Source organism: Heterodontus francisci, chromosome 17 (assembly GCF_036365525.1).
Source record: "Heterodontus francisci isolate sHetFra1 chromosome 17, sHetFra1.hap1, whole genome shotgun sequence".
NCBI lineage: Eukaryota > Metazoa > Chordata > Chondrichthyes > Heterodontiformes > Heterodontidae > Heterodontus > Heterodontus francisci.
This window is the reverse complement of record NC_090387.1, coordinates 87,814,442-87,831,218: the sequence shown is the minus strand read 5'-3', so window position 1 is coordinate 87,831,218 and position 16,777 is coordinate 87,814,442. Positions and strand designations below refer to the sequence as shown.

The 16,777-nt window shown below is 43.7% G+C and overlaps 1 protein-coding gene across 1 annotated transcript in view; it reads right to left on the bottom strand.

The window, feature by feature from the left end:
- Positions 1-16,777, bottom strand: part of necab2 (N-terminal EF-hand calcium binding protein 2) — a 487,163-nt gene that overhangs the window by 303,304 nt on the left and 167,082 nt on the right. The window contains exon 3 of the mRNA XM_068049966.1: positions 10,341-10,449. Coding sequence (XP_067906067.1) covers positions 10,341-10,449 — 109 coding nt within the window. The remainder of the gene's footprint in view (positions 1-10,340; positions 10,450-16,777) is intronic.

Sequence of the window (16,777 nt, the reverse complement as noted above, 5' to 3'; positions counted from 1 at the left end):
CCCCTCTACGTTGCTTTCATAGATCTCACCAAAGCCTTTGACCTCGTCAGCAGACGTGGTCTCTTCAGACCACTAGCAAAGATCGGATGTCCACCAAAGCTACTAAGTATCATCACCTCATTTCATGACAATATGAAAGGTACAATTCAGCATAGCGACGCCTCATCAGACCACTTTCCTTTCTTGAGTGGCGTGAAACAGGGCTGTGTTCTCGCGCTCACACTTTTTGGGATTTTCTTCTCCCTGCTGCTCTCACATGTTCAAATCTTCAGAAGAAGGAATTTTCCTCCACACAAGATCAGGTGGCAGGTTATTCAACCTTGCCCGTCTTACAGCAATGACCAATGTACGGAAAGTCCTCATCAGGGAACTCCTCTTTGCTGATGATGCTGCATTAACATCTCACACTGAAGAGTATCTGCAGAGATTCATCGGCAGGATTGTGGCTGCCTGCAACGAATTTGGCCTAAACATCAGCCTCAAGAAAACGAACATCATGGGACAGGACGTCAAAAATGCTCCATCCATCAATATCGGCGACGACTCTCTGGAAGTGGTTCAAGAGTTCACCTACCGAGGCTCAACTATCACCAGTAACCTGTCTCTTGATGCAGAAATCAACAATCGCATGGGAAAGGCATCAGCTGTTATGTCCAGACTGGCCAAGCGGGTGTGGGAAAATGGCGCACTAACACGGAACACAGAAGTCCGAGTGTATCAAGCCTGTGTCCTTAGTACCTTGCTGTACGGCAGCGAGGCCTGGACAACGTATGTCAGCCAAGAGCGATGTCTCAACTCATTCTATCTTCGCTGCCTCCAGAGAATCCTTGGCATGAGGTGGCAGGACCGTATCTCCAACGCAGAAGTCCTTGAGGCGGCCAACATCCCCAGCATATACACCCTACTGAGTCAGTGGCGCTTGAGATGGCTTGGCCGTGTGAGCCACATGGAAGATGGCAGGATCCCCAAGGACACATTGTACAGCGAGCTCGTCACTGGTATCAGACCCACCAGCCGTCCATGTCTCTGCTTTAAAGACGCCTGCAAACGCGACATGAAGTCCTGTGACATTGACCACAAGTCGTGGCAGTCAGTTGCCAGTGATTGCCAGAGCTGGCGGACAGCCATAAAGGCGGGGCTAAAGAGTGGCGAGTCGAAGAGACTCAGCAGTTGGCAGGAAAAAAGACAGAAGCACAAGGGGAGAGCCAACTGTGTAACAGCCCCGACAACCAATTTTACCTGCAGCGCTTGTGGAAGAGTCTGTCACTCTAGAATTGACCTTTATAGCCACTGCAGGTGCTGCTTCACAAAGCACTGACGACCTCCAAGCACTTACCCATTGTCTCCCGAGACAAGGAGGCCAAAGAGGATGGAGGGAAACTTTCAGCTATCTTCATGATGCACCTTGATGATTTTTTATGGGGTGGTACTGCGAATTTTGAGAAATATGTTATTAATACTATTCGGGCAGAATTTAAGATTGGGAGTCAGACTTGTGGGGCCTTTAAATATATTGGTTTAGATATTAAGCAGACTAAGTCTGGAATAATTTTAAATCAGCAATCCTATTTAGAGAATGTAACTCCCAACCCAGTTAATCGTTTTAGGTCATCACAGAAAGATGATGATATATCTGAAGCAGAGACTGGGCAATTGTGAAGCTTGATTGGTCAATTAAACTGGCTGTGCTTTCAGACTGGGGCTGAAGCCAGTTTTGATGTGCTGGAGTTAAGCACAATGATGAAACATCTGAAAGTTGAGAATGTTTTAAGGGCAAATAAAACATTCAAAAAACTAAATCTGGAGAAATGTGCACTGAAGTTCCCATTGTTACCACCAAGGCTGGAGTAGTGTATTGTCTTTCTCTAGTTCCACTTCTTCATGGGTGACAACATATATTTAAATGTTTTACCCAGTTACCGATACAGCCAATTATATATACTTTTAGTTTCAGAACAAAATCCACCAACCAGGTTTCTTCAATAAACAACATTATTAGTTTATTATAAAACAAAACTTATTCAACAAAGATGCAAAGCTTATTTACACACAGGTTGAAATTTGAAAGTTCCCTTCGAAATTAACAACACACACACACACACCATAAAGACAGGGCTAAAGAATGGCGAGTCAAAGAGACTTAGCAGTTGGCAGGAAAAAAGACAGAAGCACAAGGGGAGAGCCAACTGTGTAACAGCCCCGACAACCAATTTTACCTGCAGCGCCTGTGGAAGAGTCTGTCACTCTAGAATTCACACACACACACACACACACACACACACACACACACACACACACACACACACACACACACACACACACACACACACACACACTGCAGTGAAAGAATAAATAAAGACATTTCCTCTGCAGAGATCTCTCCAAAAAAGATAAAAAAAACTTTGGCCAAATATTGTTAATTCCTGACGAAAAAATGGATAATATATGGAATGCCCTTTGATCTGGCATCCCGATACATGCATATGGCTGTCACTGGGACCTTTTTCAAGCTGTTCTCGTCAGGCGACGTTGAGAATTAGTCTGGCAGGCTTTTCAGGAAAAATGTGGCATCAGTTTGTTGATTTCCCACACTGGATTATATGGTTTCTCAAAAAGATGGAAGAGGATGAGTGGGTGGCTTCTCTTTTGGCAGGCTTACCCCCAACTGACTCAAAACAATATCCAAAAACGAAACCAACTCTTGACCAACATAAATCTTGGCATGTCACCTTTCTGTAAAAAACTCCCCCAGTCACCTAGGCTCCTGCTGTTTACTTAGCTTAAGACATGTGACTTCAAGTAAGGATTTGTTTTTAAACAAAGCCTCAAGTCCTTCCAGTGACGTTTTTGCAAAAAAAAAGGCCCACATCTATGGAATCTCTTCAGTCTTTTAAATGAATCAATTTCCACAATTTTAACATAAGTCCTCCTAAAATATTAAAAATTGAAGCACTTTCACAATACCATCCTCAAGTGACCCATAGAACATGAAGCTAATAATTTTTAGTGATGCTTCACATGCTAATCTTGCTGATGGGTATTCAAGTGCAGCTGGCTTCACAATGTTTCTGATGGGTGAAAATGGGAAATGTTGTCCCTTAGTTTGGGAGGCTAAGAAAATAAATCGGGTTGTTAAAAGCACGTTAGCTGCAGAAACACTGGGTCTTGTGGAGGCAGTGGACATGGGGTTCTATTTGTCAAATGTTTTGGGCGAAATTCTGAACAAGGGACCTACTGAAGATAAGATACCCATTGAATGTTATGTGGATAATAGTTCTTTGTGGGACAATGTACATTCTACAAAAAGTGTGAATGAGAAAATATTATGTATTTACCTTGCTGGAATGCAACAAATGCTGGAAAGGAAGGAAATCTCCAAACTTAAATGGTTAGATGCAATTCATCAGATAGCTCATAGTTTCACAAAAGAAAATGCTAGTACTAAGACATTGTGGAGGGTGTTCATTGGGGTCTTACTTGAGCACTTATCAGCAGTCATTTGCTGAGACTGGTGGAGGGTTTGAGTGAGGAGCTACATGTTTGTAATCCTTTTACTCTGCACAATAAATGTCAAACTGAGTAAAGATAGGCTCCAGCATTATCCTACCATAACAAACTTTCTGGAGTTTAACAACATCAATTACACATGGTGCTGCACCGGAACTGTCAATCAGACACAGGGCTTCACCAGAACAGTTGATCACATAGAGGGCTACACCTGAACTGACAATCACACACAGTGCTACAACTGTGCTGTCAATCATACACAGCGCTGCAGTTCTGCAGTCAATCACACATGGTGCTGTGCCTGAATGTCAATCACATACATTGTCACACCTGGACTGTCAATCACACTCAGTGCTACACCTCAACTGTCAACCACACGCAGTGATGCGCCTGAAGTGTCAATCACACACAATGCTACGCCTAAACTGTCAATCACACACAGTACTTTGCCTGAACTGTCAATCACACATATTGCCGTGCCAGATGTATCAACCAGATAGTGGGCCACACTTGAACTGTCAATCACATAGAGCCCTACATCAAACTGTCAATCACTCACGGTGCAATACCTGAACTGCCAATCACACATGGTGTTGTATCTGAACTGTAAATCACACACAGTGCTATGTCTGAACTGTCAATCAGTTGCAGCACTAAACCTGCACAGTCACTCATACACGTTCCTGCACCAGATCTGTCAATGAGATTGAGGGCTACAGCAGAACTGTCAATCACATAGCGAGCCACACCTGAACTGTCAATCGCACACTGCACAGCACCTGAACTGTTAATAACACACATTGCTACACCTGAACTGTCAAACAGACTCCTGCAACCGAATTGTCCATCACACATAGTGCTACACCTGAATTGTCAATCACACACACTGCTACACCTGAACTGATAACCACATAGTGAGCTACACTTGAACTATCAATCACACACAGTGCTGCATTTGAGCTGCCAATCACACAGACACTGCTACCGTTGAACTGACAATTACTCACAGTGTTGAACCCGAACTGTCAATCACACCCAGTGCTGTGCCTGAACTGCCAATCTCACTCACTGCTACACCTGAACTGTCAATCACACACAGTGCTGAGCATGAACTGTCAATCATACACAACGCTAAAGCTGAACTCTCAACTACGCATAGTGCTGCACCTCAATTGTCAATCACACATAGTGTCACACCTGAACTGTCAATCATACACATTGGTGTAGCATATCCGTCAATCAGATAGAGGGCTACAACCAAAATGTCAATCACTTGAGGGGTACACCTCAATTGTCAATCGCACTCATTGCTATAACTGAACTGTCAATCAGACACTCAGTGCTATACCCCAACAGTCAATCACACAGATTATTGTACCAGATCTGTCAATCAGATAGGGGGTTACACCTGAAATCTTGATCACATAAAGGGCTACACCAACCTGTCAACCACACACAGTGCTGCACAGTGGGCGGCACAGTGGCGCAGTGGTTAGCACTGCAGCCTCACAGCTCCAGCGACCCGGGTTCAATTCTGGGTACTGCCTGTGTGGAGTTTGCAAGTTCTCCCTGTGTCTGCGTGGGTTTCCTCCGGGTGCTCCGGTTTCCTCCCACAAGCCAAAAGACTTGCAGGTTGGTAGGTAAATTGACCATTATAAATTGTCACTAGTATAGGTAGGTGGTAGGGAAATATAGGGACAGGTGGGGATGTTTGGTAGGAATATGGGATTAGTGTAGGATTAGTATAAATGGGTGGTTGATGGTCGGCACAGACTCGGTGGGCCGAAGGGCCTGTTTCAGTGCTGTATCTCTAAACTTAACTAAAACCTGAACCATCAATTACACACATTGCTACACCTGAAATTTCAGTTAAACATGGTGCTGTATCTGAACTGCTAATTACATGTACAATGCTAAACCTGAATTATTAATCACACACAGTGCTGTACCTGAACTGTCAATCAGATAGAGAGCTGCAGTGAAACTGTCAATCACATTGAGGACTAAACCTGAACTGTTAATCATACACAGCCCTGCACCTGAACTGTCAATCACATGCATTGTTGAACCTGAGCTGTCAATTAAATCTGTGGTACACCTGAACTCTCAATCACACACACTGTTATACCTGATCTATCAATCACACACAGTGCTACACCAGATCTGTCAATAATATAGAGTGCTACGCCTAAAAAGTCAATCAAATAGAGGGCTACACCAAACTGTGAATCACAGCTGGCGCTACACCTGAACTGTCAATTACACATGGTGCTGCATCGGAACTGTAAATCACACACAGAGCTTCATTGGAACTGTCAATCACATACAGACTGCACCTGAACTGTCAATCACACACAGTGCTACATCTGTACTGTCTATTACATTTCTGCAGTCAATCACAAAACGTGTTGCACCAGAGCTGCCAATCGCATACATTCTTACTCCTGTATTGTCAATCACATGCAGTGTCACACCTGAAGTGTCAATCGCACACTTTGCTACACCTGAATTGTCAAGCACATGCACAGTGCTATAGCTGAACTGCAATCATGCACAGTGCTGCATCTGAACTGTCAATCACAGACACTGCAACACCTGAACTATCAATCACACACAGTGCAGCACCTGAACTGTCAATCACACACATTGCTGCATTTGAAATGTCAATCATACACAGTGCTGTGCCTGAACTGTCAATCATGCAGTGTGCAAAATCTGAACTCTCAATCACGTCACTGCACCTGAAGTATCAATCACACACAGTGCTGCAGCAGAATCATCAATCATACATAATGCTGCACTAGAACTCTCTCTCATAAACACCCTGCTACAAATGAACTATCAATCATGCGCAATACTTCACTTGAACTGTCAATCAGCTGCAGCATTAAACCTGAACTGTCGATCACACATTGTACTGAATCTGAACTGTCAATCATACATATTGCTGCACCTGACTGCTCAACACCTGAACTGTCAATCAAAAACACTCCTATAACGGAACTATCACAACAGGACTCCACCTGTCAATTCATTCAAAACAGTTTTACACCTGAACTGATGATCACATAGCGGGCTACACTTGAACTGTCAATCACGCACACACTGCTACTCCTGAATTGTCAATCACACATATTACTATGCCTGAACTGTCAATCATACGTGCACTGCTGCACCTGAAACGACAATCACACACAGTGCTGTACTGGAACCGTCAATTGCACACAGGGCTTCACCAGAACTGTTGATCACATAGAGGGCTACACCTGAACTGACAACACACACAGTGCTACATCGTTGCTGTCAATCACACATGGTGCTGTGTCTGAATGTCAATCGCATACATTGTCACACCTAGACTGTCAATCGCATACAGTGCTACACCTCAAACTACACCTCAATTGTCAACCACATGCAATGATGCACCTGAAGTGTCAATCATACATAATGCTACACCTGAACTGTCAATCACACACAGTGCTATACCTGAACTGTCAATCATACATATTGCTGCACCAGATGTATCAATCAGACAGAGGGCTACATCTGAACTGTCGATCACATGGAGGGCTACACCAAACTGTCAGTCGCAGACGGTGCTGCAACTGAACTGTCAATGACACACACTGCTACACCTGAACTGTCAATCATACAGAGTGCTGTGCTAGACTGTCAATCAGATGCACTGTTGAACCTGCACTGACAATCACACACAATGCTGCATCAGATCTGTCAATCAGATAGACAGCAACAGCAGAGCTGTCGATCACATACAGGGCACACCTGATCTGTCAATCAAACACAGTACTGCACCTGAACTGTCAATCACACGCACTGCTACCCCTGAACTGTGAATCACACACATTGGTATGCCTGAATTGTCAGTCTCAAACACACTGCTACACCTGAACTGTCTATCGCACCCAGCACTATATTTGTGCTGTCAATCACACACTGTACTGTGCCTGAATTGTCAATCACACACACTGTGACTTTTGAACTGTCAATTCCACACAATGCTGTGCCTGAACTGCCAATCATACACTGTGTGAAAGCTGAACTGTCAATCACATGTTACTACACCTGAACTGTCAATCACACACACAGTGCCATACCTTAAATACCTTAACAGTCAATCACACACATTGCTTCAGCAGATGGGTCAATCACAGAGATACACATGAACTGTCAATCACATCGAGGGTTACACCTCAACTGTCAATCACACACATTGCTACACCTGAACTTTCAATCACACACACACTGCTATACCTGAACTGTCAATAATACACATTACTGCATCAGATCTGTCAATCAGATACAGGACTACAACAGAACTGTCGATTGCTTGGAGGGCTACACCTGAATTGTCAATCACACATGGTGCTCCATCTGAACAGTCAATCACATACACTGCTACACCTGAACTTTCAATCACACACACACTGCTATACCTGAACTGTCAATAATACACATTACTGCATCAGATCTGTCAAGCAGATACAGGACTACAACAGAACTGTCAACTGCTTGGAGGACTACACCTGAACTGTCAATCACACGTGGTGCTGCATCTGAACTGTTAATTGCACACACTGCTACACCTGAACTGTCAATCAGATGCAACACTAAACCTGCACTGTCAATCACAAACATTGCTGCACCAGATCTATCAATCAGATAGAGAGCTACATCTGAACTGTCAATCACACACAGCGCAGCATCTGAATTCTCAATCACACACACTGCTGAACCTGAACCTTCAGTCCCACACACTGCGACCCTTGAACTGTCAATCACACATACACTGCCACGCCTGAGCTCTCAGTCACACACAGTGTACATCTGTACTGCTTATCACACACTGCACTGCATTTGCGCTGTCATTCACACACAGTGCTGCACCTGCATTATCAATCACACACAATGCTATGCCTGAACAGTTAATCAGACGCAGCGTGAAACCTGAACTGTCAATCTCACGGTACTGTGAAGCGCAGACCTTACTGCACCAGATCTGTCAATCAGATAGAGGGTTACCCCTGAACTGTCACTCAAGTGCCAATCAGACATAGCACAAATCCTGAAATATCAATCACACACGGTACTGCACCTGAACTGTCATTTACACACATTGTTACCCCAAACTGTCAATCACACGCATTGTTATCCCAAACTGTCAATGACACACATTGTTGCCCCTGAACTGTCAATGACACACATTGTTATCCCAAACTGTCAATCACACACACTGCTTCCCCTGAGCTGTCAATCACACACAATGCTGCACCTGAAATGTCAATCACGCACGCTAAACCTGATTTGTCAATCACACATTGGCTGGAGGGCCACCTCAGCTGCGTAGACCAAAACTTAAAATCTCACACCCAGAATAGGGTCAGTGTTGTTGATTCTGACCCATAGAACTAGACCCTGCCTCAGCTAAAAGTCCAAGAATTGGAGAAAGAATTGTTGGTTACCTGCTGGCTGCACTGTGATCATACATAACAACATACGAATTAGGAGCAGGAGTAGGCCACTCGGCCCTTTGAGCCTGCTCTGCCATTCAATAAGTTAATGGATGAACTGATTACTCCTCATTTCCACCTACCCCTGATAACCTTCCACACCCCCTTGCTTATCAAGAATTTATCTACCTCTGTCTTAAAAATATTCAAAGAATATACAGAGTTTCTGCAGTTATCTTTCAGACAAGGGCAGAGCTCACAGTAGCAGAGAATATTACTGAAATAATGAATTTTATCTGGACCTAATCTGTCACAGTACATGAACTAAGCACTACCTGCAAAATGGAGAATGAGATAAAGTGTTGTGAGCTCAATACATTAAGAACAGTATTAATTACATGAAGTTCGCCAATGCAGTCATGCTAATCTGTGTCACACTGTTTAATCCATATTTTATATATAAAGGTTGGGAGAACAGGCAGGTCAGTTAAACATCAGTTGGAACTAGCTACAAGAGTATAAATGTTAAAAGCTTCAGAATCCTTTCAGCAACTTCGCATCGAATCACACAGCCCAGAAATAGGTCATTCAGTCTATCGCGCCTGTGTCCTCTCTTTGAAAAAGCTATCCAAATCGCCTCACTACCCTACGCTTCCCCACAACACTGCAGTTTTTTTCCTTTTCAAGTATTTATCCACTTCCTTTTTGAAGGTTAAAATTAATTCAGCTTCATCCCTGCCCAATCAGCACCAAGGTAATGGGCACTACCACTTTGTCATAGTCAACTGACCAGGTACCCACCTAAAACTGGCATTAGAATCCTTACATAACAACAATTTCAGGAACCCCTTTACTAAATTGTTGAGCGATCCTTCAGCAGTCCTTGCATCCTAACCCACCAGAAAGTGCTGTTCCTTGGCTCCACACTGCTCCTGAGGACTACTGATTGCCATTGATCATTCCCCCTTCTGTTGCCCTTTCCCCTAAACTCCCATGGAGTGCTTCCATGCAGGCTGGTGACCTCAATTTGGAATGCTGGCACAGGGTGACCTTCAGGCATGAATGGCATGGACATCTTGGCCTAATTATTGAGAAGGGGCCCAAGCCCAAGGGGCAATATCAGCTTAGATTCAGGCCTCCCAGGCGGGCTCGGACAATCCAAATGCTCCTCGAAAGCAAGTAGCATCCCATTGTGTGTCCCACCCTCACAGGTTTGCACCTTAATGAATTTCCAAAATATCCTACTCAAAAACAGAGCAGGTGATAGGCTTGAATCCTGCGTGATTTTACATCTAAGGTCCAATAGTCCTCACGTCAAAAGGGCCTGAGAGAAATAGTCCGATCATGAGGAGAGTACTGTCTTACTTGGTGTTGTCAGAGTCTATCGTATGAAAGAGATTTTCCAGCTCTTCTTCATTGAGTGTCCCGTCAGAGAAAAAGGCCCGGAATTCATCCAAGGACAATTTGCCGTCGTCTGAAACAGAAGAAACATAAAGCACATTGGCAACAGAAGCAATCCAGGCACAATGATCATCACAATCAGTAGCAACAATATAACAGTAGCAATCCAGTCCAAAATCAGTGTCATCTCGGCATTCAGCACTCTATCCCTTCAAACAGGTGATTAATACACATGGTGAAAAGCTGAGGCCCCATTACAGATCCCTGAAGAACACAACTTATCACATTTCATAAACCAGAGAATGTTTCCTTCAATCTCTCTCTTACCATGCAACCATTTACCAACCCATGTCACCTCCACTTGGTGCTGGTACTCTTTAATTAGCTCATCCATGCCCAACTGCTCATTCACTCTAGCCCCTAATAATAGTCTGGCAATGTCACCACAGCTAAATTGTCAGGCTGAGTGGGACTTGAAACCACAACCTTTTAGGTTAGAGAGCTACCACTCAGCCACTGCTGACACTACAGCTTGATAGTGGCCTGCAAATCAATGGTATGGCCCATCATTTTGGGTTTCTTTCCATCCTCAGCTTCCCCTGCAATGTACTCCTCCTTATATGGAACAAATGATATTGCTCTCAGAGGGACATCATCTCTTTTAATTAGGAATAGCAGTTCAGACTGGCTTGGAAGTTACTGCAAAGACCCATAGCCCTCCCAATGGCTCATGGTTGAGGATGAGGCAGCTGCTTGTCTGAGAGATGAGGGAATTAAATGTAATATATCCAAATTTGCAGACGACACAAATCTGGGTGGGAGTGTGAGCTGTAAGGAGGATGCAGTGAAGCTCCAGTGTGATTTGGACAGGTTGAGTGAGTGGGCAAATACATGGCCGTTGTAGTATAATGTGAATAAATATGAGGTTATCCACTTTGGAGGAAAAACCAGGATGGCATATTATTATCTGAACAGTGATAGATTGGGAAAGGGGGAGGTGCAGTGAGACCTGGGTATCCTTGAGCACCAGTTGCTGAAAGTAAGCATGCAGGTGCGGCAGGCAGTTAAGAAGGCAAATGGTATGTTGACCTTCATAGCGAGAGGATTCGAGTACAGGAGCAAGGATGTCTTGCTGCAATTATAGAAGGCCTTAGTGAGACCACATCTGGAGTATTGTGTGCAGTTTTGGTCTCCTTATCTGAGGAAGGATGTTCTTGCTATGGAGGGATTGCAGTGAAGGTTCACCAGACGGATTCCTGGGATGGCAGGACTGACGTATGAAGAGAGATTGGGTGGATTAGGCCTGTATTCGCTAGAGTTTAGAAGAATGAGAAAGGATCTCATAGAAACCTACAAAATTCTAACAGCACTGGACAGATTAGATGCAGGAAGGAAGTTCCCGATGGTGGGGGAGTGCAGGGCGAGGGCATTAAGGGGTAAGTCATTTCGGACTGAGATGGGGAGAGATTTCTTCACCTTGAGAGTGGTGAACCTGTGGAATTCTCTACCACGGAAAGCAGTTGAGGCCAAATCATTCAAGAAAGAGTTAGATATGGTTCTTAGGGCTAAAGGGATCAAGGGATACGGGGAGAAAGCGGGAACAGGGTACTGAGTTTGGATGATCAGCCACGATCATATTGAATGGCGAAGCAGGCTCGAAGGGCCGAATGGCCTACTCCTGCTCCTATTTTTCTATGTTTCTATGCAAACCCACCTATTGGTGACTGTATTGTGATAAGACAAGGCCATGCAAAAAGAATCTATTGTGGAGCAGCCAGCAACTCATATTCTGGATGTCAAACACTCCAGTTTGGATGGATTCCTGTTGGCTGGCATTCGCTGGAAGAAATTGTACTGCATCTGTTCATTGCAACATCACCTGGGTATAGAAGCTGTGTCTGAACACAGACTCCTGGAAGTCTCACAGTACTTGAGTGCCAAAGAGGCTACTAGGTAATTAGAATGTGACAGCCCTATCCCTCAGTCACACCAATCAGTGACTACTCAGCTTATAGACCAATGAAAGGAAGAGTCTGACTATCAGGATCCCATTCAAAGAGAATCTCACCATCAGGATCCCATCTATAGAGAGTCTGACCATTAGAACCATCTAAAGTCCTCGAGAGCTTGTAATGGGAACCATACTGTGGTATCAAACAAGCACTTCAAGATAATGAAGAAAAACAGGATAGAAAAAAACAGAGTGGCTGAAATGAGATTTTTCCTGTGAGGTTTTAGTTGGCAGTATGACCAGCAGCCTGGGAAATTGCTGCCTTGCAAACAACATTACGTCACTCAGCTTTAATTTTTAGGATTGAACTTGAGGAAGATTGATTATGATTATGATTATATTTGAAATGATTGATTGGATTGAGTGGATGCAGTTGATTTTATTTGAAGAATGAGAATTTGATACCATTTCTTGCTTACCAACACAATACTTCTACCTTCAATTAGACCAAGGCCTCAGATTGTAATGCTCACAACAAGGTCCGACCGTTGGTCCTCCACTCATTACTCATGTCAGGGTCCCTGACTCTCCATACTCATTCCTTACTCAGCCTGCTCCCTTTTGCACACAACAAAGCCCAGACTCACCCTGTTTCCTCGACGACTAGTCGAGACAGGAGGTAACAAAGTTTTGGTTGAGGGTGTCAGGAGCAGAGGGGCAGTGTCATGGATGGAGACAGGCGATATTGCAGAGGTGGAAGTAGGTGGTCTGAGTGAAGCAGGGGATATGTGGTTGGAAGCTCCAATCATGGTAACAAAGAGGATGTCAGAATTTCAAGCCAAATCCTGATTGATTTACTGTGGCTCAGTGGTAGCACGCTCGCATGTCAGACAGAAAGTCACTTGTTTACAACCCACTCCAGAGACTTGAGCACAAAATCTAGATTGACACTCCAGTGCAATGCTGATAGAGCACTGCACTATCACAGGTGTTATCTTTTGGTTGAGATGTTAAACCTCTCAGGTGGATGTAAAAGATTTCAGGCCACTATTTCGAAGAAGAGGAGAGGAGTTCTTCCCAGTATTTAACCCTCAACCAATTCCTAAAAACAGATTATCTGGTCATTATAGCATTGCTGTTTGTGGCATCTTGCTGTGCGCAAACTGCCTTCTGCATTTCTACATTACAACAGTGACTATGCTTCAAAAGTACTTCATTAGCTGTAAAGTACTTAGGGATGTCCTGAGGTTGTGAAAAGAGCTATATAAATGGGAGTGAGTTCCTTTCTTTTCTCGTTTCCTGGTGTAATTACTGTCTTGGTCATAGCTCAAAGGGCAAGCTTACCATGTAGGGAGTACCATGATTTCACTGCAAGACCAGCTCGAGGTTTCTTTATTGCTATGTGTCCCTGCAGAGAGCTACAAGGTAAAAGTGAACATGCTCAACTACCCCAGATATCCTGACTGTCCATCAGTCAATGCTCAGAGCTCCCAGACATTACTTTGCAGCTCCAGGGCTTTCAAGCAGCCTGCACTGGACTAACTTATTGGCACAAGCACAAAGGATCGTGGGGATGCAAAGAGAAATCTGAGTGTCCTCTCCTCATCATTATCATGTGACCTCTGCTGGAAAGTCTATGCTGTTTAAACAAAAAAAATTATTCTGGGATGTGGCAAGGCTGCCGTTTATTGATCATGAGAAAATGGTAGCAGTTTGATGCAACTAAGTGTCTTACGAGGCCACTTCAGAAGGCTGTAAAGGGTCAACCATGTTGCTGTCGGACTGGGGTCACACAAAAGGCCAGACCACATAAGGACAGCAGGTTTCCTTCCCTAAAGGGACATCAGTGAACAAGTTAGCTTTTTAGTGACAACCCAACAGCTTCATGGTTACTTTTATTATTACCTATTACCCCTTCTATTAATTGCCAGATTTGTTTATTTTAATGGAATTTAAATTTGCAAAGTGATACAGTGAGGATTGAACTCACATTCTTCTAGGTTAATAGTCCAGCCCTCTAAACTACTGGCCCAGTAGTACAACCACTATGCTACTATTCCCATAGAATGGCTAGCATGTGTAGAGAATCTGGTGAGGACAGGACTGGGCTCAGCTTTGTATGCACAGAGTCACATATTATACAAATGGAGACACGCACTGTATTCATAGAGACGTGCACCCTAATGAAATGAAATGGCTAGTAGGTCCATGCCTCCGCTAATCACGTTTGAGTTATCTGATTGGCAGATGGTGCAACAGAGGGGAGGACCTTTATGCTTTTTCCGCCCTATGATAAAGCACCACTCTTGGTTACCTCAAGGTTTGATCTGAGGAATCAGGAGCGGGCCTCGGGAATGGTTAGTGAAGACCGAGATACTACGTACTGTTACAAAAGTGCCTCTAGATTTTTTGTTAAGTATATATTTTTGAGGACTTATATTTAAATTATGGAGATGGATTCATTGGAAGGCTGAATATTTTGTTGGCAGTTCATTAAAAGAACACTGAGTTGTTTATAAACAATCTTTCTAGAAGTCATGTGCTTTAAGCAATAAACAACAGAAACCTTGGTGACCTCGAGAAGATGTTTACAGAGAAGTGACAGGTCAAGATTTATACGGGTCAGCAAGCTTGACTCTTGAGATATTGTTTTTGGTTTCGCTTTGGACAGTGTGTTGGAATGTGAACTGTTTTGAAGACAGTTGGAGAAAACCAGCCAAGAGAGCAGCCACCATCAGCTCACCCTCTTCCATCTCTTTGAGAACTTCCTGAGAATCAAGAGTAAGAAATAGCGAAAATGATGCTGCATTTCTCCTGAAAAGCCTGCCAGAAACCCCAATGCCGCACTTCTCCTAGAAAGCCTGCCAAACTGATCCTCAACATCACCTGAAAAGAAATTTAGAAAGATCCCAGTAACAGCTGTCTATGTGTATATGGGATGCCAGACCAAAAAGGGACAATTGACATGTTTCCATATCTTCTCATTTTTCTTCAAGACTTAGCAAGTATTTGCCCAAAGTATTTTTTTGTCTTTATTTTGTAACAGACCTCTGCAAACAGAATTTCTATATATTTTTCAGTGTGTGTGTGTGCTTCTGTGTGGGGAATTAAAAAAGGGAACTTTCATATTTCAATCTGTGTGTTAATGCTTTGCTTCATTGCTGGTTAAGTCTTGTTTTATAATAAACTGATAATTTTGTTGTTTATTAAAGAAACCTGGTCGGTGTATTTTATTCTGGGATAAAGAGTACAGTATATGATTGATCGCATCGGTAACTGGGTAAACATTTAAAAAAATATATGTTGTGACTTGTGGAGAAGTGGAACTAGAAAAGACAGTGCACTACTTCCGCCTGGGTCGTAACAACACACAAGGCCCTTTAAGATTTAAAAAGCCTGTAGACTGTAGAAGGAAGGTATCATGGGATGGACAGGAGTTTCAGGCAGAGATCCTGGGGAGAATAAGTTGGAGTCGGAAATTGCACGATCTGTCTTCATTTCAATATAGTGAACAAAGTGGGGAGGCGTGTGTGGGCCTGTATCATTACTGTAGCATTGACACCACCAATTGATGGTTGAAAACACTCCCAGGCCGACTCTGAGCAGTTCCTTTTGCTCATTCTGCAGTATCACTGCTCACATCAGTACTGCATTAATCAATGACTAAATACCTCTTTGGGGACTTATGTGCACTATGCCACCACCTCCCCCCACGCTTTACCTGCCCTGGGAGTGTTTGATGGGGACAGTGTAGAGAGAGCTTTGCTTTGTATCAAACCTGTGCTGTACCTGCCCTAGGAGTGTTTGATGGGGACAGTGTAGAGAGAGCTTTGCTTTGTATCAAACCTGTGCTGTACCTGCCCTGGGAGTGTTTGATCCTCACAATAAACGTCTGAAAAGGTGAAGTATTCCATCCATCTCCTTAAATAGCACAAGCACCGCAAACTAAAATTGAAGAAAACATATGCTCGGGTTAGATTTGTTTAGTGAGGGAATCTCAGCTTGTTTGAACTTTGATTGGTGTCTTGAGCAAGCAAGGGTTTATTAAATGGAGCCTAATGCCAAGAGATAACCAACCCTGGAGCCAAGATCATCCCCCAGGTGGGGACTAATTTGTTTGGCAAGTCCTTCTTTGACAGTTTGCTCTTGGGACATGATGTGATTGTTCCCATTATCTGACTAACTGGCTGCATGCGGTGAGGCAACAGTCTAATTCCCATTTGACTGCCAATGGACAACTTTGCAAGAAACACATTTGGCTCTTTGACTTCACCTAATTTGTTCTGTTGCTTCTTGCCATTGTGGCTATAATCAGTTACTCTTGGTTCACTCCACTGAACCCAGTTAAAGTGCACCCTGGTTTATTCAGTATTCCTGAGTAGGTCAATTCCCACATCTGACTGGGATGTTGATTGCTCATTTACCCCTGACACACTCTGAGAAGCAAGCA